Source organism: Passer montanus, unplaced genomic scaffold (genome assembly GCF_014805655.1).
Source record: "Passer montanus isolate IOZ18808 unplaced genomic scaffold, ASM1480565v1 scaffold100, whole genome shotgun sequence".
In the NCBI taxonomy this organism is placed as follows: domain Eukaryota; kingdom Metazoa; phylum Chordata; class Aves; order Passeriformes; family Passeridae; genus Passer; species Passer montanus.
The window spans coordinates 1081289-1107101 of record NW_024356506.1 but is presented as its reverse complement, the minus strand read 5'-3'; the positions used below and the strand labels follow the sequence as shown (position 1 = coordinate 1107101).

Genomic DNA, 25813 nt, shown 5'->3' with positions numbered 1-25813 from the left:
AGTGATAGTGAGGTGCATTCCACCACGGTGTTCCCAGGAATATCCTGTTTGTGGGACAGAAATGTTTTGACTTTTTTTTCCAGGTAGCTATAAAAAGAACTCCGTCTCTCCGCCCCCGCTTCTGGAGGGCTGCTGTGTTTGTCTGCACTCAGGCACCAGCACCTCCCAAGTGTTGTTAGAAACGGTATCACAGCACCGGGCATTTCCCGGCTTCCCAGCTCATTTCTACCCAACTCGCTCAGTTTACAAGTTGCAAAAGATGCTTTTGCTAATTGCCAGCTCTGCCAGCTCCTCCTGGGATCTGGGAGGCAGCTGAGGTTGTCCTGCCTGTTCTCTCTCCAGCAAAGAGCTGCTGCTGCAGTCTGTGAACCAGGACTTACACGACTCCTATTACTGTCATGCCCCAGCATTTTGCAGCTTCCAGTGTGCTGTTATTGCAACTGGAGCTGAAAAAAACCAAACAATTCCTTTTCTAGGTCACTTACAGATCTGAATTTTCTTTTACATTTGCCTTTACCCAGATTAGTTCTTTTGGAGGGTTTAGGAGGGAGCAGTGTTGGCCAGTGAGAAGTGTCACTTTGCTTTGGAGGCTTGCAGGGGTGAGACGGCTTCAAAATGCAGCAGAACTGACAGGAATTCTCAGAACATTTTCTGCTGCTCTGAAGCAGGAGCAACATGGGGACTCGCTCTCAGGTCCCCTGACCAAGGAGCATTTATTTTTGTCCTCCTGGCCTCCCTCCCTTCCCAGAAAACCTTTCAGAAGAGGTGGCCTGGGAGCCCCCAGCTTGTGAGCGGTGCTCCTTCACTCTGACACCTCCTGTCATCTCAGGAAAGAAAGGAAGATCAAACAGGAGGATGGAGTGGGAGCTGTCACATCCACTGTACTTTTCCTGCTCAGTTCTGTTACCCTTGGGCAGGTGAAGGCTGGGACCAGCAGCTTCATCCCTTTGGTCCTGACCTACCTGTCTGCTCGCTGCTCACTCTGTGTGGATGACCTTGCTTCACGAGCCAGCAGTGTTGGCAGGGACATTTCGGAGGGGCCGAGGACAAAACAGCCAGATTTACACCTTAGCACTGTGGTTTCCAAACTTTTTCCCTTTCATGACTCCTGGGTGTCAAATGAAATATTCTGATCAACTTTCTTCACACACTCAGACCCCCTTTGATTTCCAGACACTCTCCCCAAGTTGTTCTGCCTCCTTGGTGGCTCCAGAAAGTTTCTTCTCTGCCATAGAATAACTGTTTATTCCTTTATTCCTTTATTCCTTATTCTGATGTTTATCTGCTTCCTTCCTCTGGACATTCCCCTCTGCCCACCTTTGTGGCTGGGATGGAAGGAGCTGCAGCAGCAGGAATCTCCGTTTTCCCACCCTCTGCAATCTGATCTCCTCCATTTGAGATTCCTGGCTCCAGGTGCCAGCTTGGCCTTTGGAGAAAACACCCTGGCACTGAGCACTCCTGAGCTAGAGGATAAAAGCTTCCTGCTGGGATTTCATTTGCATGTCATCTGTGATGGTGATACTGCCTGGCTTTATCCCCGTGCTCCCTGCCTCCCCTGGGCCCTGGCAAAGAGAGTGCCAGGAGGGTTGAGTGCATTCAGCTGTTATTGGCTTAATCCATGAGATATCAGTGAGGCTCAGAGGGACTTCTGAATTTCCCATCTTGGGAGCTACAGACCCAATCCTGATCCCTGCACCATAAGCCAATGAGCAGTAGGAGCTCATTCTCCCTCTGGAAGGACGTTCCAGTGTGGAAGCAGAGCCCAGGGAATCTGTTCAGGTCTGCAGGAGGTGCAGAGGAAGGGCTGAAATGATCACCCTGCCAAGGGAGGAGGCAGAGATGGATGTGTTTGGCACTGGTTTATGTGCATTTTAGTGCTGGGCAGGTTGTGGGGGGGTGGATGGGCATAAAGGACATTTCACCCCTAGGACTGTGCCTGCTGCTGCACCATCAGCAATTCCTGCAGGAAAGGCCACTCCCGATGCTGCAAAGCCCACACAGGACAGCGGAGACATTTTTCAGTAAAAATTGCTTTAGCCAGCACAGTCATCATTGGTGCTGCCTTATAATTGGCAAGTATTTAATTAGCTGAGGAATATTCCACATCTCCTCACTAAGTGGGAAGTCAGAAACTCCCTTTGGGATGAATGCTCTCCCAAACCTGTCACTGCACCTCAGCTGAACCTCGCCACATAAAGCACAGCAGACAGTTGAGTGTGAGTTTGCACAGATGCTGCAACATCTGTCCAATTTAGGAAAGGTGGGTGGCTGAAGGTAGGGGTGTCACTGAAAGTGGGAATGGAGTGGAGCGGAATGGAATGGAGTGGAGTGGAGCGGAACGGAATAGAATAGAATAGAATAGAATAGAATAGAATAGAATAGAATAGAAGCCAAATCCACTGCCTGGGTTTTTTGGGGAACTCGCTGTCCTTTCTGATTCCAGATGTACAGAGACACAGCAGGATGGGGAGGAGAGAGGAGAAAGCCTAATGAAAAAATATTGCTGGGAGTAGAGAGGTTTCCACCAGCTTGTATCTCTGCAAGCCCTTTTTCCTTAGCAGAAAATGGCTTTAAAAGGTTTTGATAGCAATTCCTCTTTGCATGAGCTCCAGAGGGGCCGGCAGAGTGTTTGGGTACCAGCGTGGCTTTGGTTAAACACGTTTGCAGTAGCAAAGCTGAGAAAGGACTCCCCCTCCTCCCCCGTGACCTGCTTTCCTGAGAAAAGCACAAGCAGATCCGTGTCGCTCTGCTCAGCACCTGCTCCTTATTCCTGCTCCTTGCAGAATTGCTGGGGTGCTGTGGCTCTGTGCTCTTCCTCCCAGACATCCATGGCAGAAAAGCAGGAATTAGAGCAAACCCGACCACAGTCACGCAGTCCACTTAAAACCACTGGGATTGCATGGCAGGAGAAACCTTCCTGCAGGAAAACCTCTGCCAGCTTTGCAGGTCTGGAGCTTGATTTGTGTCTGCAGCTCCTGCCCGTGTGGGCTGGAGGAGGGAAGTTTGCTCTGCTGTTTTCTAGCTTCGCAACAATCCTCTGCTTTGCTGAATCCCTGCATCCCTGCATCCCTGCATCCTCACAGCTGCCAAGCTGTGCCAAGGTACCGTTCCCAGCAGCCTGAATCCAGCTGCCTCACTGCCGCTGTGTTCCCACTCCTCCCGAGGGATCTCACCCTCTTCCCTCTGATCCACCCGGGCCCTGCCCACCAGGGAGATGTTGACATCGACCCCCCTGGTGAGACAAGATCAGATCAGCCCCAGGAGGGCTGGGAACGGCGTGTTCAAGGAGAGGGGGCAGCGCGATCTTAAACACCAGCATTTATTTATTTATTAGCGTTTATTTAGCCGTGGCTGCGCCAGCCCCCTCACTGCATTAGCATCATCTCAGTTTCCTACAGGTTTCCTCCCCTTGTGCAAGTGCAAATCCAAAGCAAAACCTCTGGATTCCTTTCTACACCCACATGAATAAGAGCAGAAATCACACTGGTCCCACCAGAGTGTTTTTTTGCCATTTCCTTTGCATTTTATTTGCCCCCTCCCTCCCAAAACTTGTAATGAAGCAGCATTTCATGTGACAGGACATTTATGGCTGCTCCAGGCACAGCATAGCAATGAGGAGGTGGTGCAGCATCCCTGATCCAGGATCCAAATGACCTTCAGGAGCAGGCAGATGTTGCTTTCCGAAATTCGAGCTGGGAACGAGGGAGGCATTCCATGCGTTCAAGGAGCTGCCAGCTCAGCTTCACTTGGCTGCTCTGCTCCCATGAAATGCTCATTTCGTGGTGTGCAGAGGAAAAGGAGGCCAAAGGGAAAGGAAGGACCAAAGGAAAGCAGTGGCAGGGAAAAAAGTGCAGCGAGCTGAGCTCACGCTGACTAAACCTTTTCATCTTCAGAGCAGCATCCCCATGTCTGTGTGTGGGTGTGTACCTGTGTTGTCCTACTCTCACCTGGCTCAGAGTTCTCTGATGTCCTGCTGGAGGCTTGAAGTGCACACTGAGTTTGGTTTTGATGTTCCCCTGAGGTTCCCCTCATGGGAATCCTGCCAGGAACAGCGAGGCTCAAGGCTGTGTTTGTCCCAGAGGGGTTGTACCATAAGGGAGAGGTTCACACAGCCAGGTCATGGCTTTCACATCCCTGGAAGTGTCCAAGATCAGGCTGGATGCAGCTTTGAGCAACCTGGTCTAATTTGGTCATTGCTCGTTACAATGAGCTTGAAATGCCCCTTCCAGCCCAAAACATTCCATGCTTCTTTTGTGGGTGCTCCTAAGTCTGTGTCACCCAGGAAACTCTCATCAAAATGTTTGAAAAAAAACACCTCAGGGTTTAAAAAACTGAACCTCACGACCTCATCCAGTTCCTCCACCCCCCTCACTCTCCCAGGAACAGGGTCCTAGATGCTCCAGTGGAAAATGTGAGTTGCTGGTGCTAAAAGGAGGTGGCAATGCATGAGAGACCTTTCTCCAGGCGATCCCAGAACAGGAATGTGCAGCAGTGCAAAAACCTGATGTGCTGTGATGGGACGAGGATCCTCTGCTCCCAGGGCTGGAGCCCAGGGCTGAACCTGCTCCACCTGCTCCACTTTGATGGGGATGTTGGCTGAGTTGTCTCTTCCTTTGGGCTGTGAAGGAGCAGGTGTGAAAGGTGCACTCCCACCTGAACTCACCCACCATTCCTTTGGAGGTGGCTGGCAGGAGATAAATTAAGAAATGCTCGGTGAGCAGACAGCCCCAAAGGGCTCAGCAGCTCCCCTGGATTCAGAGTGATTTGAAAATATCCCCCCCCCAACTTTATCTGCACTTATTTATTAAGTGCTAAATCTTTCTCTAACAACTGCTTGCATCCCCTCTCCTTCATGTCAGTGCAGAACTTTCAGTTTTTTAGGGTGACTGCCTTCCCTTTGCTTTTAATAGGATGGTGTGAAGCCATCCACAGTTCTTAGGTCCAGATATCTGTTACTGTGATACAGCTGCAACTGTGAAAACTTTATTCTTAGGAGATTTGTGTGGGTTTTGTGAAATGCACTGGAGCAATTTGTACATTTAAAGGGCCACATTTCCATCTTGGTTACGGTTAATCTTTAATCCAGCATCTTCATCTTTGCCTGCAGCACCTTAATTTTGCTTCTTGATTTAATTTCTTTTACCGTCTGCTACCTCCTCCCATTCCCAGCCCCTCTGTCATCCACCTGATTTATTTTTCTTTGTCTCTTTATCCTCTAGCCCTGTGCTCAGCCATTAAAACGTTCTGATTTAGGTTTCTGAGAAGCAGCATCCCCTGGAGCTGGGGTTTTGGTAGCAGGAGAGCCATCCTTCTTCCCAACCTGGCCCTGGGGCCTCCTGTGCTCTCGGAGACAGGGCTGGGATGTTGGCAGCACTGTTTGTTTGCTCTTTTGGGAAGTGCTGTTTAGAGGTAGACAGGAGGCAATCTGCCTGTCTCCATCCCTGGATTTGCCATGGAAAGCTGGGAAGAGCATCAAGATGGATATTTCAGAGAGGGGGAGGCTGAAAAACAGAGGGCACAAAGGACAGGCGATCTGGACCAGAGCTGAGACTTGCAGGCACTCTGTTCAGAGCTAGCAACAAACATTCATCTCCCCCTCTCCTTTCAGTCCCATGCACCAGAGATTTTGGGTTCAAAATCCCCAAGTGGACAATTCCAAAATCGCCAAACCATTACCAGGGTTTGGTGTGAGCAACCACAGGGTGATGGTTGGGGTCATGCCAATCCTTCTGCTCCTCTGAGCTCTGGCTGAGGGCTGGTTTGGGGGCTCTGAGGGATTTTAGGCTCAGCTGGGGCCATCCACGGAGTTGGAAGTGCTGAGCAGTGAACAGGACATGGGAGAACAGAGGATGTGAGTGAGACATCTCCTCCCAGGTGTTTGCATTGCTCTCCCAGCCTTTAATCCAAGTGCATTTGTACATCCTTGAGCAGCCAAAGGGAGCATTTCCAGCTCGTTCACTGCTGGCTGCAATGTCCTACATTTCTACTGGCACCTGCTATGCTCAGCAAAAGCATTCCCTACCTTGTTTTCCCATTCTTCCCTTCTTTCCCACGAGGCTTGAGCGTGGGACCACGATGTCCAGGTGCAGGAGATGGTGGTTTCTGCTAATTCATTCAGTTCCTTGGAGGATTTTCCCTGGAATATTTTCAGTACATGTGACAAAGCTGCTGCTCATCCCTTGGGTGCATTGATTGTTGTTTTCTGTGAAAACAGGAAAATTTCCCAGTTTCTCAGGAGTGATTATAGGATGACTGGCTGTTATTCAGGGCAGAGAAAGAGGATTGCCTGGACCAGCTATGGGTTAATTCCTGACGTGGAACCACATCCTTTTCTAAACAGAAAAGCAGAGTCCCATCTTCTGGGCCATGATCCAGCTTGATCCTTCCTATCTGGAGAGGGAATAACTGCAAAACCAGCCCCCAAGTCTCTGGCATCTTGTGGTAATTGGGAAATTATAGCAGGAAAGCTGACATGGAAGCTGAGGGGAGTGAGCAGAACATCTCTGTGTCCAGCTGGAACATGCACACAACACGTTTGCTCAAACAGGCGGTTCCAGGAGGGTCCTGCAGGGTGATACAACAAGGGGACAACAGCCCAGCCCTGGCTCCAGTTCTTGCCATGCAGGACCTGCCAAAACATTTCCATGGAAGCTCAAGGACACCAGAGGAGCTGCCTCTGGAGAGAAGCATCCTGCAAGGCCTGGATAAGCAGCTGTGAATGTCACGTAGGGGTGGGAGGGAGGCAGATCCATCACTCGCTGCTCTCACCTTGTCCTCTGCTGGAAAGCAGCCCTGTATGGTAATGAGAACAGCCGTCCTCCTGCTCATCCTTCCATCCCCCTTTTGTCCCACTGATACACTTCCCTCCATGTGGAAAAGTCGGCTCCAGAAAGTCCCAACCTCTGCTTACAATATTTTCACAGAAGCTCCTCTTTTTGCCTTTTTCCCAAGGTGATCTTGATATCCAATGAGCTTAGGCAACCAGGGAATTGGTTGAATCACCAGCACTGGAGGGATTTAAAAGATGTGTAGATGTGGCACTTGGGGACATGGTTTAGTGGTAGGTTTTGCAGTTCTGTGTTATCAGTGGGACTTAAACATCTTTTTCCACCCAAACTATTTGATGATTTTATCATTTTTATTGTTCTGATACTCTGGTAGCAGAAAAGATCCAAAGCGGCAGCTTTAGCCCAAAATATATCTTATTTATAAAATTTATTTACAATATTACACAATTTTTATTTTATTTATAAATCTTATTTGCAATCTTACTCATAGCTCCTAATCTAGGAGTTACAGACTGGATTTCTTACACTGAAGGGATTCCAGAAATACTGTAAAGGTGTTTTTGGCTCTGGATAACAATAAGAAATTTAAGAGCAGAGGATAAAGCCTTGGGTGAATAAATTGTTGCTCTGTTGTGGAAATAGACTGAAAGGAGATTGTAGTGAGGTGGGTGTCAGATATTTCTCCCAGGTTACAAATGAAAGGACGAGAGGAAACAGCCTCAAGTTGCACCAAGTGGAGATTTTGGATATTTGGAAAAATTTCTTCATGGAAAGGGTGGTCAAACAATGGAAAAGGCTGCCCAGGGAAGTGGTGGAGACATCATCCCTGGAAGAGGTAAAAAAAATGTGTGGATGTGGCACTTGAGGAGGTGGTTTAGTAGTGTACATGGTGCTGGTTGATGGTTGGATTTGATGATTTTAAGGATCTTATCCAACCTTAACAATTCCATGATGTGATGATTCCATGGAAGCAGTCCAAGGTCATCTTCTGCAGCCACCGCCATGAGCTGACCTGATGATAGCACAGTTTGCAGTGTGGCTAAATATGAGAATTATTTTCTTTTTTCTTCTTAAAGCCATGAAGCCAAGGGATAATAGGGAGCTTTTCACAGGGTTCTGTAGAGGAGCTGGAAAATGTCATTCTTTTAAAGGAAAAAAAAATACACAGGACAAATAGATTTCAAATATACCTTACAGAAAAAAAACCCCAAACCAAACCAAACAAAAACCAAAAAACAAAACACAAAAAAAACCCCAAACAAACAAACAAATAAACAAAAAACCACCTCAAAACCAAAACAAATAAAAAACCTACCTTATGATACTTCAAGTTCTGATCCTAACTAGGTGTTGTGGGAGCCACCAGATTTGTAATTATTAAACAACCACTAGAACTGGGGTAATTCAATCACAGAATGGTTTGGCTTGGAAGGGTTCTTAAAGACCACCAGTTCCAAGCCCCTGCCATGGCCCAGAACCTTCCACTATCCCGGGTTGCTCCAAGCCCCATCCAGCCTGGCCTTGGACGCTTCCAGGGATGGGTCAGGAAGGAATATTCCCCTGAGTTTTGTGATCAGGGGCTTTTGAACTGGTTTGGAACATTGTGACACCTCAAAGGGATTCCCACATAAATTTCTGATTTAGAGACCAAGGACACAAGGCAGAGTGCCTTTGGTTTCTCCATTCCTCCTCTGCCTAGGCCACGGTGTCACATTTTCTGTACGAAAATTCTGACACGTTCAGGATTGTTCAGTGGAATATTGGGTGGGGCAGAGGAACCCTTGTGGGTGCTCATCCCTATGAAATATCTGTCCTGTGGGAAAGAACTTTGGCAGGGGATCACAAGGAAATTGGGACCAGTGGCAAATTTCTCCCCCATCCCACCCTTCCATAAAACCACAGAATGGTTTGGGTTGTGAGGACCTTAAAGATCACCCAATTCCAAACCTCTGCCATGGGCAGGGACCTTCCACCAAAGCTGCTCCAATCCCCATCCAACACAACCCCGACTGAAGCAGCTCCTTGGAGACCAGGCCATGGCACAAGTTTCTCCTTCAAGAGAGGATTCCTGCATTCCAGGCCTTCTTCTGGAGTAGTGCAGCAGGGTTGTAAAGACGGAAAGTGCTCATTAATTCTCCACCACAAGCTCTGGATTTGAAAGGCAGGATGCAAGCCCAGGAGGCTGATGATGGTGGGAAGTGCTGAGATCCCTCTCCGGTGGGATGGCCTGGCCTTGTGATGAGAATCATTAGAGCTCAGCGTCAGCTGCATTCTGGTGCCTGAAAAGATTATCTCCAGATAATCTTCGGGGTATTTAGCCAGCCATATGCTTTATTTCAATGGTAATATCTATTTCTTTGTGCGTTTGAACATTGTTTATGTTAATTAAGGCTTCAGACTAGAGGCTGCATATGGGCTGTTCCTTCTTTTTCTTTTTTTTTTTTTTTTCTGGGCCTAATTTGCAGATAGAAAGTAACCTTTTCCCCTTAAAATGCTGCAATTCAGTGTGCTGTGCTCATGAATTCACAGCTGGGCAAAGGGCTTGCTTGTCACCTCCTTATATCTTTTCCTGTCCCTCTCTCCCACACATACATAAAAAGGAAATCCCAAATATTCCTAATTTCCCACAGATCATTAATCTTTTCTTAAATCACTGTTATCTTAATTCTGCTTCTATCAGTTCTGAAAATCACCCCAAACACCTTGAATTAGGGGTCTCTGAAAAATAAAATCAAATTACTATTCCTGCTCTGGTTTCATTTTCCTTGCACCAGGCATCTGGATCAAGAGTATGCTTTTTCTTCCTTTTCCACATTTTTTTTTCTCATTGTTTTTTTCTGTGTGGTTTTTTTTTGGTTGTTCTTTTTTTCTTTTTTTTTCTTTCTTTTTTTTTTTTTTAAGAGCTAATTTATATAATAGCTGCTGCTCTGATTATTGATCTTTTCAGACTGATAGAATATTGTTCTGTTCAGTGCCAGACCTGTGCTCCTGGGGTAGAGGTGAAAAAAGGGGATCAGTGCCAAGCAAAACTTGTAAGGAAACTGAGTAATCTAAGTAGTTTAGCAGGAAGTTTTATAGTGTTTTGGGAATTTTTTAAAATTATTATTTTTGTAGAAAAACCAGGAAGTTCATCTAAGGGATGTGTGGATGCATTTACTGACTGCTTATTTGAAAAATCAGAGTTCTGTGAGTGCCCTCTTATAGGTCTGTATCATCCACATCTCCTTTGTGTGCCTCAGTTTCCTTCTCACAGAATGGGTTGGGTTGGAAGGAACCTCCAAAATCATCTCATTCCATGGGCAGGGACACCTTCCACTGTCCCAGGTTGCTCCAAGCCCCATCCAACCTCATCTTGGACACTTCCAGGGATGGGGCAGCCACAGCTTCTCTGGGTAACCTGTGCCAAGGCCTTACCACCCTCACAGGGAGGAATTTCTTCCTTCCATTTAGTCTGAATCTCTCGTTTTTCAGTTTTAAATAATTTCCTTTGCCCTGTCACTCAATTCCCTTGTCCAAATTCCCTCTCCAGCTCTCCTGGAGCCCCTGGAAGGGGCTTTAAGGTCTCCCTGGAGATGGACATTCCCAGCTCTCCCAGCCTGGCTCCAGCCCCTGGAGCATCTCCATGGCCTTGTCTGGATTTATTCCAACATCTTTTTGTGCTGAGGATCCCAGAACTAAATTCAGCACTCCAGGTTGGGTCTCACCAGAGCAGAGGGGGCAATGCTCTCTCTTGACCTGTCCACATCATGGACACAAGCTCAGGATCCAGCCCAGGAGCCCAGGGCACATTTGGCTTTCTTGGCTTTGAGCTAAATAAGGTTAACGACACTTGACTTCCTAAAATGAATGTAGGGGAATTTTGCTGGGTCATCCTTTATTTCATTGGAACTTCAGATTTCATTTTGAGCCACATGGATTTACCCAACTTGTGGTACATTTCAAATTCAGAGGCTCAGAAGTGCAGGATTTTTTCCAGGAGGTTTGGTTTTGCTCCAATAAGCCTACACTGCCTTGCTGGATGTGTGAGATGTCTCTCAGGATTTTCAGCAGCGTAACTGAGAGCTCAGCCTGTCTTTGAACCAGTGAATTGATCACAGAAAGGGAAAATTATCTCTTGGATAATGGAATGACCCCTGTGAAAGGGTTCTTCTGGTTTTATTTAGTTCTTAGGAAGGTCTCAACTAAGCAAAGACTGATCACTGCTTTGGTACTGAGGGTTTCCAAAACATTCCAAGCAGCTGCAGTGTTAAAGATTGATTTAAACCCATATTTAGCTTAGTGTTTAATGAATTTCAGCATTTACCTCTCTGGCATGAGATCCTTTGTAACTGCTTCAGCAGCCAAAGATTTATTTTATTTTATTTTTAATCAGCCTATTTTTTTTTCCCAAAGCTTCAAACCTTTTCATGTCCCTTTCTCTTAGGAACCATCTACTCTTTAATTCAGCCCTGAGGTCCTGCACAAACAGTGACTCTGACACACTTTTTGCAGAAATATGATTGCAGGGTTTTTTTTGTGTCCCGGGCTATTGTGCAGAGCCAAAGTGTCTGAAAGGCGCTTTGGGGCAGCCTTTGGCTGGAAATGAAAATTGCTTTTGGGAATCCCACAAAAAGGATTAACTTTGACTTCATCTCTGGTTTGTTCTCCAAATTAATAATCAATCTGCCAGCTGGACCCGTGCCAGGCACTCGCCTGGTTGGAGAAGGGGGAATGGCCCACGTGAAACAAGAACAGTCAGAGAACCACGGAGTTGGTTGGGTTGGAAAAAACATCTTGAGATTCCTTGCATTTCTCAGATCTCAAACATCTACCCCAATTTTAAAAACTCTCTCTGCTCCGTGGCTCTTCCCACAACAAAAGCTTTCCATTTGTGCAAATTCCTGCTCAGAGCAGCATTTCTGTTTGAGAAAGTCCTTAAGCATGTGCTTAGCTCCTGTTTAAATCTACAAGACAGTGCTTAATTGCTTTTCCCCATCAAGTGCTCAAATGATGTTCAGAGTCATGTTGTAACATATGGTGAGACATTTTCCTGTGCAGCATCATTGGAATTACACCGGAGATGAATCTGACCACGGATGTTAGAGACAGAACCAACTTGTCAGGTTCCCTGCTCACCCTCCCCATACAATGTTTTTTTACGCCAGTCTGGTTTGGGGATTTCTACAATTCCTTTTTGACTGGGTTGTAATCACTCTGACTACACTCTCCTCTAATATTCTGCCCACGTTTTCCCTTTAGTAGAGTTTCCTCTTTCTTGCCTCCACTCTGGAGACCGCCTGGAAATAATTCCATTCCCTTATTAGCGTACCTGGATTCAATATTTGTGAAGAACTCAAAATCTGCTCTTTTTCTTTGCCTCTGAGCTTTGAGCACAGATTTCCCAGCACAAACCCAGTGTATTTTTTGGCAGAATCAAAGGCTTTTTTACTGCTTTACAAATGAAACCTGAACCTACAGGCAGGCACACAAATGTTCCTCCTCTTATGGACCTGTTCATTAATAGCCCATTGTCTTCCAGAGCTTTTCATCAGGCCCACAGTGAATGAATTTTGCATTCAAATGTGAAACATGCCCTTTTTCAATCTATCTCCTTTGTAATTTGAATTGCTGCCAGTGGAATAGTCTTTAGATGGCAAAATCCAGTGATTGAATTTTGAAATTTGAGTTTAAGGATTTCAAATCTGCACTGAACTATGAGGCATTTGGTAATACTTGGTGGTTGAACCAAACACTTTCTGGGCAGGAATCTGCAACCAGCAAGACCCAAACTTCCTCATATGTGTTTCCCTGGACTTTGGAGAAATCCCATTAGACCTCTCCTAGTGGTACTGAGTGTGGGATGTGCAGCAGGTGGTGCTGGACAGGCTCAAACAGCCACAAACCATGAATGGGACAACCCAAAATCTCAAGGAATTGTTGTGAGACCTCACCTGGAAGAACAAATCCAACTCTGTGTCTTCCAGCATCAGAAGGACTGGAGCTGCTCGATGAGTCTAGGGGAGGCCATGGAAATGCTCCAAGGGCTGGAGTCCCAGTGCCTGAAGGGGCTCCAGGAGAGCTGGAGAGAGATTTGGGACAGGGGAATGGAGTGACAGGATAAAGAGAAATTATTTAAAACTGAAAGAGAGGAGATTCAGACCAGATACAAAGATGAAATTCACCACTGTGAGCGTGGTAAGGCCCTGGCACAGATTGTCCAGAGAAGCTGCCCCATTCCTGGAATTATCCAAGGCCAAGCTGGATGGGGCTTGGAGCAACCTGGGATAGTGGAAGGTGTCCCTGCCTGTGGCAGGGGGTTGGAACAAGGTGATCTTTAAGATCCCTTCCAGCCCAAACCATTCCAGGATTCTACATCCATACTGGGAATCAGTGAGAAGAGGCCCATGGCTCTTCTGCCACGTCCTCCCACCTCCAAACAGGTTTTCCCAACCCATCTCCAAGCTCCATTCCCAAAGGTGCAGAGGTGTTCGTATCCAAAGGGTTGCAGGGCAATGGGAAGAGGTAATTAGGGAGATCTGCAACGAGGAAGGAAAGGATGAAAGAAAAGTTATTCTTTTGAGGATATTAAAACCAGAGGAATGGACATGTTCCTTGGAGCATTTGAGTGGCTTAATGATTGTTAATGACTAATTAATTAATAATCACTGGCAGTAATGAAGGCCGATTTTCGTTTCCCATTAAAAGATGTAGCTGGACTTATTCTGAGGTGATTTACACCAAGTTCCTGACTCAGCACATCCACATCACCCATCCTTTATGTGATTTATAGCAGCTTTTAAAGCAAGAACTGGATGGCTTTGATCCAGTTGCTTTCTTTGAGTCCAGCAGGATAAATCAGCAGGCATCAGACCAGGTCTTTGAAGAGCAAAAGGTGGTTATTTTAATTTTTAATTTTTTTCTTGCCTCAATATCGCTGTGCACTTTCTGTGTGCATCTAGAAATGGATTTCAGGCTCTGCCAAGTCTGGTTTTGGCCCTGGATAGATTTTATCCTGATATTGCATTCAGTGCTGTTCTGTCAGCTTTTCTGCCATGGGAGTGTGAGACCAGGCACAGCATCTGGGGAGTGTTATTTGTTTTCTGATACTTTCCCTGGGGTTTGCTGTTCTTGTTGGTTTTCTGATTTATTTTCCTTTTTTTTTTTTCCTTTTGGATGAGGTTACTTCTCTTGATGTATGGCCCAGATCTGTCCTAGTCTACTTTGAAAGCTGGTAAATGAGTAAAGCTGGGCTTTGGGATTGGAAGTGATGCGAGGGCAAATGTATTCCCACATCTGAAGAGAGTTCAGGTTCCTTGGGGCAGGGGGTGTCTGTGTGTGGCAATGTACACAAATTTGATGCTCCAAAAATGTACTTTGAAAGCTGGTAAATGAGTAAAGCTGGGCTTTGGGATTGGAAGTGATGCGAGGGCAAATGTATTCTCACATCTGAAGAGAGTTCAGGTTCTTTGGGGCAAGGGGGTGTCTGTGTGTGGCAACGTACACAAATTTGATGCTCCAAAAATTGGAGATTTGAGCATTTCTATTTGTTGGGAAAGGCTGCTTAAACAGAAAAGAGCTGAGGGTAGAGTTAAGGATGAAAGGACAGGCTGGAAGACCTGGGGATGTTTAGTCTGGGGAAGAGAATTCTCCAGGGAGATCTCAGAGCCCTTTCCAGTGCCCAAAGGAGCTCCAGGAGAGTTGGAGAGGGACTTGGGACAAGGGCTGGAGTGACAGGACACAGGGAATGGCTTTAAACTGCCAGGGAACAGGGTGAAATGGGATATTGGGAAGAAATTCTTCCCTGTGAGAGCAGAGAGGTGCTGACACAAGTTTTCCAGAGAAATTGTGGGTGCCCCATCCATGGAAGTGTCCAAGGTCAGGTTGGGTAGGACATTGAGCAGTCTGGTTTAGTGGAAGGTGTCCCTGCCCATGGCAGGAGGCTGGAAAAAGATGATCTTCCAAAACCATTCTATGATTCCAAAATTCTATGATTAAGAGCCTTTTAAAAGCAGTTTTCTAGATATCCTCAAACCCATAAACGAAAAAAAGCACTAAAAAACCCAGCAGCTAACAAACAAACAAACAAACAAACAAAAAACCAAAACCAAACCACAAGAAAAATGCATCTTCAAAATATCTTCAAAAAACCCAAAAAAACAAAACAACACTACAGTCTGTTATAGAGGGAAAGTAAAAGCTTGAAAAATACAAGGGAAAAAAAAAAGGAAAAGTGTAGGAATTTTATTCTTCAGACCAGGAAAGATGAATAAAAAGCAAAATTCAGAGTCTACTAAACCCATAATAAATCCTGATGGTATTGGTTTGTTACTAGCTCGAAATGACAGATTTATTTATAATAATGCAGGAATTTCAATAAACGCCTGTATTCTGTAATTGGAAGAGAGCCTGGTTCCTTAATCCACATCCCAGCCTAATGAAATACTTTTCATTACACCAGCAGCTGGAAAACCTGCTATACATCATCCAGCAAAGTGAGATGTGTGCAAGAGTAACAAGACAGAGCAATTTGGAACGCAAGGGTTTTAAAAGAGCAGGTTAAGACTAATTTGGGATCGTTGCTCTTTAGGAAAAGTAGAAGAGTTCCCCAAATCTAATCCGGAGAGAGGAGCATGTGTGTGTAAGCACAGCAGCCTCACATCTGTCTTAGGCACAACATCCATCTGAAACAGTATCCAAAAATTTAGGGATTGTGGGTAATATTATGATTATAATTGAATAATAGCATGCTCATTAAAACAGAGGCATTAATAGCAATCAACTTATGGAAAATAGATTTTTGTCGCGCTAAATTAATACTTTCTAGGAGAATACAGAGCTGGTTGTTGGAGTCTGGGAATTTGTCATTATTTGTACACATCATAAATAAGGCATTTTTCTCGGTGACAGTGGATAAACAGAACAACTCAATAATGCAGATCTTGGAAATACGAGCAGCACGTAGAGGGGTGAATACAGAATTCAGAGTTCCCATGACACTGGCCTTGCATCTCTCGGTCCCTTCCAAAAAGGGTGTTGGGGGATGTCAGAGGGTGCATGAAAGAGAGCAAAGAACAATGCCAGGGTCTGAAAGCCTCCAAGAGATGATGTGACAGCTTAGAGAAAATCATGTGAAGAGCTGCTGATCCAGAGAAGACAGATTTATTTCCCATGAGATGGATGGATGGATGGATGGATGGATGGATCATGAGATGGATGGATGGATGGATGGATGGATGGATGGATGGATGGATGGATGGATGGAGAACCATGGGATCACAGAATGGTTTGGGTTGGAAGGGACCTTAAAGGTTATTTAGTTCCAACCCCCTGCCATGGGCAGGGACACCTTCCACTAGACCAGGTTGCCCCAAACCCCTGCTCCAAACACCTCCAACCTGTCCTTGGACACTCTCAGGGCTGGGAAATTCAGACCTTTAGTAGGGTCCAGACATTTAGAAATGTGGACAAGCACCAGAAAAAAAAAAGTTCTGTGTATTGCCCATAACTTCTACAGTAAAATTAATTTGGGTTTTTTATGATTTTTATTTTTTTAACTATGAACAGTACTCTAACCCAAACCAGAAATAATTCAGGGAGGCTCAGTGCCACATGCTGAACAGAATCTGAGTGGACACTGAGAGCAGGACATGCTCTGTCACCCAGGCCACGGTGGCACAGGGACATGGAGGGAGGCTCAGAATCATCGTGTGAGGAGCAGGTCAGAGCCTGCACCGGATCGAGACCTGCAAAGAACTTGTCTGTGACTCAGGGCAGGTCTCTGGAGCAGCAGCACAGAGCTGTCCAGGCCATCTGTGGTGCACCTGGGGCTGCTGAGCAGCTTGGCTCCATCTGGAGCTGCCATGGGCTTGCTGCTGGCGTTGCTGTCTCTCCTCTGAGGATGGTCAGCTGGGGAGATGGGACATCTTTCCCCATGTCCCTCCAGTGAAGGCAGATGGCCCTTTTGCTCTGCCTCCACATCCTGTCTCAGGCTCCTGTGAAGCCCAGGCTGTGCACAGGGGTGCTGACCTTCTCCCCATCTATTGAATTTCTGCCCTTGCTCTCTGCCTCTGCACTCCCTGAGTGGCCATATCCCAGGAGATAGGACTGGACAAGACACAGAAGCAATGGGTGGAAAATGACAGCAGTTTTTGGGTCCCCACTGTCCCAGCACATGAGGCAGAGCAGCTGATGCCCCTTTTCCCTGGTTTCACCCCTTGTGCTCACACAGAGACGGGGCTGCAATAATTTTTCCTGATGGTGATGAAAACACCCCACCTGTGGGATGAAGACCATGGAGACTTCCCCATCTATGGCCCCTTCCCCATTCTGCTGCTTTTCCCCAGGCTGAAAGGATGCCAGGAGAAAGCAGGGATCTGTCCCTTTGGTGTCTTCAGGTCCCTCTGGCCATGAGGGAGGTACATCCCTGCCATGCCCAGAGCTCTGGGAATGTGGGGATGGGCTCAGGAGGGTCCTGGCCTGGCCTTTGGAAAAGGAACAAGGGAGGGGGGAAGCTGTGAATTGGGGTTCCCATGGCTGGGGGAAGTCAATACACATCTGTATGGGGTGTGGAGCAGGGGGTTGGGGGTATATGGGGTGAGAGATGGGGCTGTGGGGGCAGTGAGGTGTATTTTAGGACCATAGTGTTACATCCATAAATGTGGAACAGGGCTGTAGGGATGGGGAGGTGTGTCCAGGTTGTGTAGGGACAGGGCAGTGGGATTATTTACCCATGTGTCCCACACGTGGATCAATATGGTGGGTGTCACAGGGCTTTGGGGTTGTGCATGCACGTGCTGGTGGGAAGTTGTGCATTGGTATGTGGGATAAATGAGGCAGAGCTGTGGGGTTTGGGGTGTGTGTATGGAACAAGTGCTTAAAGAAATGTATATGGCATACGTGGGACTGGGCACAGGGCTGAGAAAGTGTGTATGGGATAAGTGGGAAAGGGATATAAGGTTAAGAAGGTGTATATGGGGTATGTGGGGCAGGGTTGTAGGGTTAAGGTGCATGTGGGACAAGTAGGACAGGGTCTTAGGGGCAAAAGGGTGTATATGGGACATGTGGGACAGGGCTGTAGGGTTAGGGATGTGTATATGGGATATGTGGGGCACGGTTATAGGGTTAGGGAGGTGTATATGGGATATGTGGGAAAGACCTAAACAGTCAGGAAGGTTTATATGCAGCATGTGGGACAGGGCTACAGGGTTAAGGAGCTGTATATGGGATATGTGGGGCAGGGATATAGGGTTAGGGGGGTGTATATGGGATATGTGGGACAGAGCTATAGGGTTAGGAAGGTTTATATGGGATATGAAGGACAGAGCTACAGGGTTAGGAAGGTGTATATGGGATATGTGGGGCAGGTTTATAGGGTTAAGGAGGTGTATATGGGATATGTGGGAAAGAGCTATACAGTCAGGAAGGTTTACATGGGACATGAGGGACAGGGCTAAAGGCTTAGGGAGGTGTATATGGGATATGTGGGGCAGGGATATAGGGTTAGGGGGGTGTATATGGGATATGTGGGACAGAGCTACAGGGTCAGGACGGTGTATTTGGGATATGTGAGGCAGGGCTCTAGGGTTATGCATCCATGGGGTGGCTGTGTGGGATGAGGCTGTGCAGTTATGCGTGCACACGTGGGATAGGTGGGCTATAGGGTTAGGGGGGTGTGTGTGGGATATGTGGGGCAGGGCTATAGGGTTAGGGCGATCGTGAGACCGGGCAGCCCGGGGGGCTGCAGGGGGGCCGTCCACATCTGTGGGGTTGATGGAGGGGTCACAGCGAGGCGGGGGAGCCGCGGACGGACCAGCAGCAGGAGCAGGATGGAGACGCAGCTCCGCTGGGGGCTTGGTGGGATGGGGGCGGCGGGGGGCGCGGTGCCCGCTCCCCGCCCGCCCTGACGGCCGCTCTCCCTCTCTCCCCGCTCCGCCGCCCCGTCCCTCCCTCCCTGCTCTCCTCCCTCCAGCAGAGCCTCCGCCTCCGCCTCTCCGCCCGGCGCCTGGTCCTGGCGCGGCTGCCGAACGGTCCCGCTCGACGCCTCCCGGACCAAGTGCCTGTGTGACCGGCTCTCCGCCTTCGCCATCTTAGCCCAGCTCAGCCCCGACATGGTGAGTCCCGCGGAGGGAGGAGCGGAAGGGCCGGCGAGGCGCGGGGACACGCGGGGGACAGGGCGGAATGAGGCGGGAGGGAAGGGGACGCGCCCGGGATGCAGCGGAGCATCCCCGGCGTGCGGCTCTCGGGTACCGCGGGGACAGCCCCGAGCGCTGCCGCCACCGCTGCCGCTGCTGCTGCTGCAGTCCGGTGTCACCGGGACCGTGGCGACACAGCGTGAGGCTTTGCATAACCCTCCCCCTTCCCTCCCCGCCGTCCTTCCTCTCCCCTTCCCCCCGACCCTGACCGCAGCTTTGGGGACGCACACGCGCGGACACCGCGGGTGCCGCCGCGCTGCTCCCCTCGCCCTCCCCATCCATCCTTCCCTCCCTGCGCCGTGCCCTGGGACGTGGATCCCGCTAAGTGCGGGGAGCCTCCGGCCCCCGCGGGCGCGCTCGCTGCCGTGGGCTCCCCACGCACGGAATCTTCCGCACGTGGCTTTTTTTTGGGGGGGCGGAATCGCCCCGCTCCGCCTCCCTCCCCGCCTGTCTCCCTCCCCGCCTGTCTCCATCCCCGCCTCGGCGTCCTTCCCGCTGCCCCGCGCAGTTTTGGGGTGTGTGTGTGTGTGTGTGTTTGTGGCGGGGTTCCCACTCTGGAATCGGGGGAGCGTGGAGGGGAGGAGTTGTGAAGTTTTGGCCGCTTGTCGGGGACGCGAAGTCGGTGCCGCGTCTCGGACGGAGCCTCCGGGAAAAAAAAAAAAAAAAAAAAAAAAGTGCGAGATTCCTAGAAATTATCGCTGGGCGGCTGCACCCTGAGTCAGAGCACGGGGAGGGTGCCAGGGCACTCAAGACAGCGCTGGGGTGGTCAAAAGACGCTTCTCAGGCTCCTCTCTTCCACCTTGTGCTTTTGAATTTGTTGTTCTTTCCTTCTTTCTTTTATTTTTTTTAAGTAGTTCATCCCTTTTTGGACAGTTCCCAGGTTCACAGAGCAAAGCCACCCCCTCCTCCACCTAAAGCTTCTCCATCTGCCTGGGCACTGGGAGTTACTGGGCCCTTGCAATTATTTACTAATTATGGCTTGCTTGTTAAATGCTGGCTTAATTCGGCAAAAGGGGAGGGGAGAGGAAGAAAGGAAGGGTGAGCGTGGTAAAGGGAGAGGGGGGATCACATTTTCCAAGATGAAGGTTTGGTTTATTATTAGAAACACTAATGTATTTGGTCCACTAGTTACCATGGAAACAACATCTGCACTGAAGTGGTTTTAAAGACACAGTGTTGGTTGTGTTTGCCTGGGCCCCGAGCAGGCCCGGCCACCACAGGGCTGGGAAATGGGCTCTGGGCTCTTGGGCAGAGCAGCTTTTGGGCTCCTCTGGACAAAGCACCAACTCTGTGATCTCAGGTAGAGATATTCTGGGTGCAGGATGCTCAGAGGTAGGACTGGGAGTGTGTTCCCGCTTGGAAGGGCTCTGGAAGCAGCTGGTTGCATCAGTCCTGGCATCCCTGTACCCAGTCTCCTTCCTTGGGCTGTTTCCTTGTCCTGCCACCATAATCCAAGCGGGCAGGGAAGCAGCTGCTGGGCTGGTGCTCTCCGGGAGAGTTTCCAACCTTCTCGAGGTAGGCAGGGTGATCTGAGGTGAGCCAGGTGGGATTTGTCACCTGCCCTTGGGGCTTGCAGGGCTGTGAAGGGCTTCACCCTTCACCCCAAGCTCCAGCAGCTTTAGGGTCTGACTCCAGAGGTTGTGATCAGTTAGTGAGCCCTGCCCTGCATGGGAAGGACTCCAAGATATCCTGACAAAGTTTTGGGTGGTTGCATGGCTGGGGAAAATAAATTTCTGCTGCAGGGAGGCTTCTAAGGCAAAGCCTGGAGTGAAGCGAGCCCAGATGTGCAGCTGAGCTGCTGGTGAAGGTCCTCTGCTGATCCATCTTCTGGAAGTGGGCAGAGGATCAGGCAGCGTGGGAAAAGCAAAGGCAATCTTTGCCTTGGCTAAAGCAGAAGTTTCTCTTATGTAGATTTTATGTTCACACACTGCTTGATATAATTTAATTAATCAACCTGGGGAAAAAATGGTTAATTTGCTGTGGCCAGGTGCTGCTGCTCCATCAGCTCCAGGTGTTTGGGTGTTATCTGGATAACACAGGATGGGTGTCAGCCCTTTATCATCCCTGCAAGTATTTTTGCATTTGAGAGTGGGCTTGACTGCAGGAGGATACAGCTTCCTTGCCCCAGGCATGTTTCATTATATCTGCAACTAAACTTGCAGCTGCTCCTTTGGGGTTTAGGCCTAGAATTGCTTCTTTTGCCCTCTTTCCAACTCCTCTGGCTGCTGTTTGGGTTATGTTTTCCCCAGCTCATTTTTTCCCAGCCTTGAGAGCATCAGGATGAGTCCTTTGGCTGTGCTGGGGGGAGAAGTGGGGCTTGGATATCTCCTGAATCCCCCAGCTGAGCCAGTCCAAGGGTTTGATGGTGATGATGATGGGGAGCACCACCATGGCTGAACCAGCTGGGACCCATCTCCTGCCTGTGCCTGTCCTGTGAGCCAGCATGGCTGTGCTCATCCAGCTCCTCATTCCCTCGCTTTTCTCCCCAAATCTCATTTTGAACAAGCCCACGTTGCCTCCCGTCCCCAGAGGTGGCATCTCGTCATCGTTGGTGTCTGCGGTGGTGACATTTATGGTGCAGTTTTTCATGTGCCTTTGGAGCTCTCAGGACAAGAAGCTCCGTCCGCCTGTGTCATTAATATTATTTATTGCTATAAATCTCCCTTCTGGAGCCTTTGGCCCTGGCAGCTTGAAATATTTGTAACTCTGGTATGGGCACAGCTCCTTTGCAGTGGAAAAAATGCTTTTGGGATGAGTGTTGCTGCTGATTCGGACTGGCCAAGGACAGCTTGCCTGGGCTGGGACCTGAGAGTTGCTGGTGTAGTGGGGAAAGGAAGCAGTTTTCCTTGATTTCAGTGAAGCTGAGGCTGAAAGTGCTGTATTTTGAGTCAATTTGGGAGACAGACATCCCTAAACCGTGATGGAGCTGTTCGGATCCAGCTCAAAAGCTGGAGTTCAGATGTGTGTTTGATTTCCCCTGCTATTTCCACTTGACAGAGGCAGCCTCATGCCCTGATTTGGCACAACTGCTGTTTGACTGTTGTGAAAGATTAAAACCTCTTAAATTAGGGAGCGCAGACAAGCATTTTGGGAGTGTCTTTTTGTTTTAGCTTTATACCCTGCCTGTCTTGGCAGGGCAATGCCTGTGGTGCTACACCTGCACAGTAGCAGTGCTGACAGAGAATGAGAGCAAAAGGAAACCACAGAGCTACATGTGATGCTTGAGGTGGTCATTTTTTCAATGTATTTTGGCAGTTTTTGGAGGTGGGAAGTAGAGCAGGAGCCTGAGGATGAGCAGCAAAGCCTTTCACTCTTTGGTTGTCTCATCTGAGTTTGGCTCGTGTTGTCTTTGCTGCCTTCCACCTTGTGCTTGGCCTTTGTAAAGTCAATCAAGCTTTAAAGCTTGGTTAAGCACAGCTTGGATGGGGTTTTGGGAAAGCTGGTCTGGTGGAAAGTGTCTCTGTCCAGCCAGGGTGTTGGAATTGGATGATCTTTGAAGTCCTTTCCAACCCAGACTGATGGTTCTGTGATTTATGCAGCCCTTAGGGCTGGAGTAAAACTTGACAAATACATCTTTGTTGTCTCTCCCCCTCCTTATGGGTCCTGCCTGCAGAAAACTGATCAGAGAGAGGCATCTGAGCTCTCCTCTCATTCCTAGGCTTGATGAGGATTCGGAGCTGGTGGCAAGAACTTGTAGGGGTGCTGATTTTGTTATGTCTGCACTGAGTTTTTGGGACATCTCACCTCCATGTTGGTGTTTTCTGACAGACAAAACCAGCGGCTGTTGAGTTTTATGGGTTTTTTTGTAGCAGAGCTGGCCTGGGTGCTGAGATGAGAGGAAACAGCCTCAAGTTGTACCAGTGGGGGTTTAGATTGGGTAAAAGGAAAAAATGTCTTCAAGGAAAGAGTTGTCAAGCATTGGAACAGGCTGCCCAAGGAAGTTGTAGAGTCACCAACCCTGGAAGTGTTCAAGAAATATGTGCATGTGGCACTTGGGTGTTGGGTTGATGGTTGGACTTGATGATCTCAGAGATATTTTCCAGCCTGAATGATTCCAGGATTTATATCCCAGGATGTAGCAGGATGCTTTGTTCAGTGTTATCTCCAGTTTGCAAGAATGGGAAGCACCTTTCCTGGTGTGCTTCTTATCCATGGGGATAAAGCTCCTCTGTAAACCCACAAGACTTCTTTTTTTTGTCCCTCAAAACCTCCCATTCTGGGATGGAAGGGACCTTCAAAGATCTTGTTGTGTCCTGAGGATCTTCCCCCTGAAAAGATTGTCCTGTGCTGCAGGAGCTCTCTGTACTTCATGGACAGTGCACACACACAAGGTGGGTTATTTTAAGCTCCTAAAATTCTGTAAGGCCTCTCTTCCACAGGGAGGAGATCCAGGTTTCCCAGCAGAAAAAAAAAAAGAAAAAAAAAGTTGATGTTATGAATAAAATATTTTGTAAGAGTGTAGCAATTCTGACAACATTTTGATGGAAAATTATAGCAGTTTTATTTAGATAAGACTGGAGAACTCCATTTGGAGGTGAACATTTTAACATTTATATTCTTCCATCATTTATCATGTGAAATTTGGAGTCTGGATGAGAACAATGCCTTTTGCATACTTTGGGAACTGACAGTTCTCATGTTCACAACAGTTACCAGGCTTAGTTAATATTGGTTCTGCTTTTTCTGCAACTTTAACTCTTTGATTCAAAAATTGGACTTTTCTGAGGAAGGGAAGTTTTCAGTTTCGCCAGGCTTTGAGACATCAAACTCTGGTCAGGTTTGGGGATATGGGAAAGGGTTTGGTGTATTTGGATGTGTTGTTGAGGCTACAGCCAGAGCTTTTCTGTGCCTGTCAGTGAAATTGTGACCTTGAGCTGAACACTTCCTTGCTTTCTGCTTCCCTTTCTCCAGCTGCAGCACCCTTGCAGGTGACATCCCGGGCTCTGTGCATCCACATTTGCACAGCGCCCCGAGCCTGAAGGGTGCTCCAGGAAGCACCAAGTGCTGTCATTTCCCTGACAGAGCATTAGGAGCCTCCTCCTGCCCGCTTGGCAGGAGCTGTGCCAGGGTGAACATTGCTGAGCCACGAACATTTGGGCTTTTGAGGTCCAAATCCTCTGCGAGCTCCCGCGCTCGCGCTGCTGGCACCTCTTCCTGCAATCACCCTGTCCTCTCCAGGATGCTGCTGCGTGTAGAGTGTCTCTTAGGAGCTGATTGTGCCTCTTGAGCTGGAAATGTTGCCTAAGATTTCCTGGGGATTTGTTCTGTTGCCACTGAACTCTCCCCGGGTGCGGAGGTGCCAAGGTGGGAGTGGCAAAGGGCCGCTCCAGCTGGACTCCTGCTCATCCCAGGAGATCTCCGTGCTGGGATTGGGGAAAGATGTGGTCTAAGTGCTGCTGGGGATTTCTGGGCTTTGCCCATCTCCTGCTCCACAGCGGGAGCAGCTGCTGTGTTTTCTCTGGGGTGCTTTTCCCCGAGGTCCGTGGCAGCCTGTAGGAGCAAGCTGGTGATTCTGTAAATCACGGGCTGCTCTTTGCTGTGCTCAGCAGGGAAGCTCTTTCCACTAAATCCAGTTTAGCCCTCCTGAGTTTCAGCAGGCGTGGACAGAATGGAGAAGACAGGGTAGGAACCAGCTGGGCAGACAGTTTTCCCCTCCTACTCTCTGTCTTAATGTGATTAAGGAGGAGACAGGATGTGTGATGCTCTTAGGGGGCCAAACTTGCCAGCCCACAGCCAAACCCCCTCTTGAGAGAAGTCCATTATTTTTCCAAAGTGCCCTCTTAACAGAAAGTACTGGATTTTGTCCCTGCGTTTTTGCTTTGCTGGAAATCACCTGGTTTTAAAGGGTTGCTCTGTCACTGACGTGGGGTCTGTCAGTTTGTGTTGCAGAGTAAATTCGGGCTAAATCTCATTTGAGTTTGAAGAGGACCTGGGGTTGATGTACAGGTGATTTATGCTGGGTTTTAAGAGGAGGGGGATCAGTGACAGAGCTTGTGGTGTGCTCCAGGTGCCAGAGGCAGCCAGGGTTTGTTTTTCTGCTGGAAGAATTGACTGGAGATTGCCACTGCTGTGTGCCATACACAGATACCTAATAAAAGATCCCATTAGCAAATAAATGATTGATATTGGAACATACACAGGCAAGGCATGAGAGACGAGTGGGATAGGAATTCCCTCTCAGCGCTGTGCTGTGCTTCTAGCAGAGACAACACTTGAATATATTAGAAGAAGACAGGTAGCACAGGAGGTAATAATAGGAGGATTTGGCTCAGCATAATAAGCAGTCATCCAGCATCCCACCTCCTTGGCGGCTGTCTGCGGATTTCGCTGTCTGTCGATCCTTTGGGTACTTGGGGAGATATTCCCAGCTGACAGCTTCCCTCCCCGAGCTCCTGCTCAGCGCTGGTGGATTCACCCAGGTCTTTAACTCCTGACAAAACTCCAGCTGGTGGGATTGCAGCAGCGTGGGGCTGCGGCTCGGCCCCCGCCAGCCGGAGCTGGAGCTCGGCGCAGCCCTGGCAGGGACTCTTCTGCAGGCAAATGCTGCATCACCCTCCCCTATCTCTCCATCTGAAGGGGACGTGGGAGAGGAGCAGGATCAAGTGGCTGGGAGCTTAAAACCGTTGTGGGATTCAGTGCTGGAGCGTGAGTAATGCCGAGCCAAATTCACCCTTTGGTGGAAAGGCGAGAGCGGCGCTGGCATTAACCAAGTGACCCCAGGAGCAGAGCAGGGCTGGGGTTGGTCCCCTGTCTTCAGCTCAGATTAAAGCCTCACGGAGAATGCCTGGGATGCTGCATGTCCAGGCATTCCTGAGGGGTTTGGTGCTCATTCTGAGCTGCAGTGCTTAATGGCTC

The 25813-nt window shown here is 48.6% G+C and overlaps 1 protein-coding gene across 16 annotated transcripts in view; it reads left to right on the top strand.

The window, feature by feature from the left end:
• ADGRB1 (adhesion G protein-coupled receptor B1) overlaps nt 1-25813 on the top strand; it is a 285104-nt gene that overhangs the window by 180047 nt on the left and 79244 nt on the right. For 13 of the 16 annotated variants that reach the window (XM_039714252.1, XM_039714243.1, XM_039714238.1 and 10 more), the window contains one exon: nt 18736-18877. In XM_039714252.1, the coding sequence (XP_039570186.1) occupies nt 18736-18877 (142 nt within the window). The remainder of the gene's footprint in view (nt 1-18735; nt 18878-25813) is intronic. The other 3 variants (XM_039714220.1, XM_039714316.1, XM_039714307.1) reach the window with 1 other exon arrangement.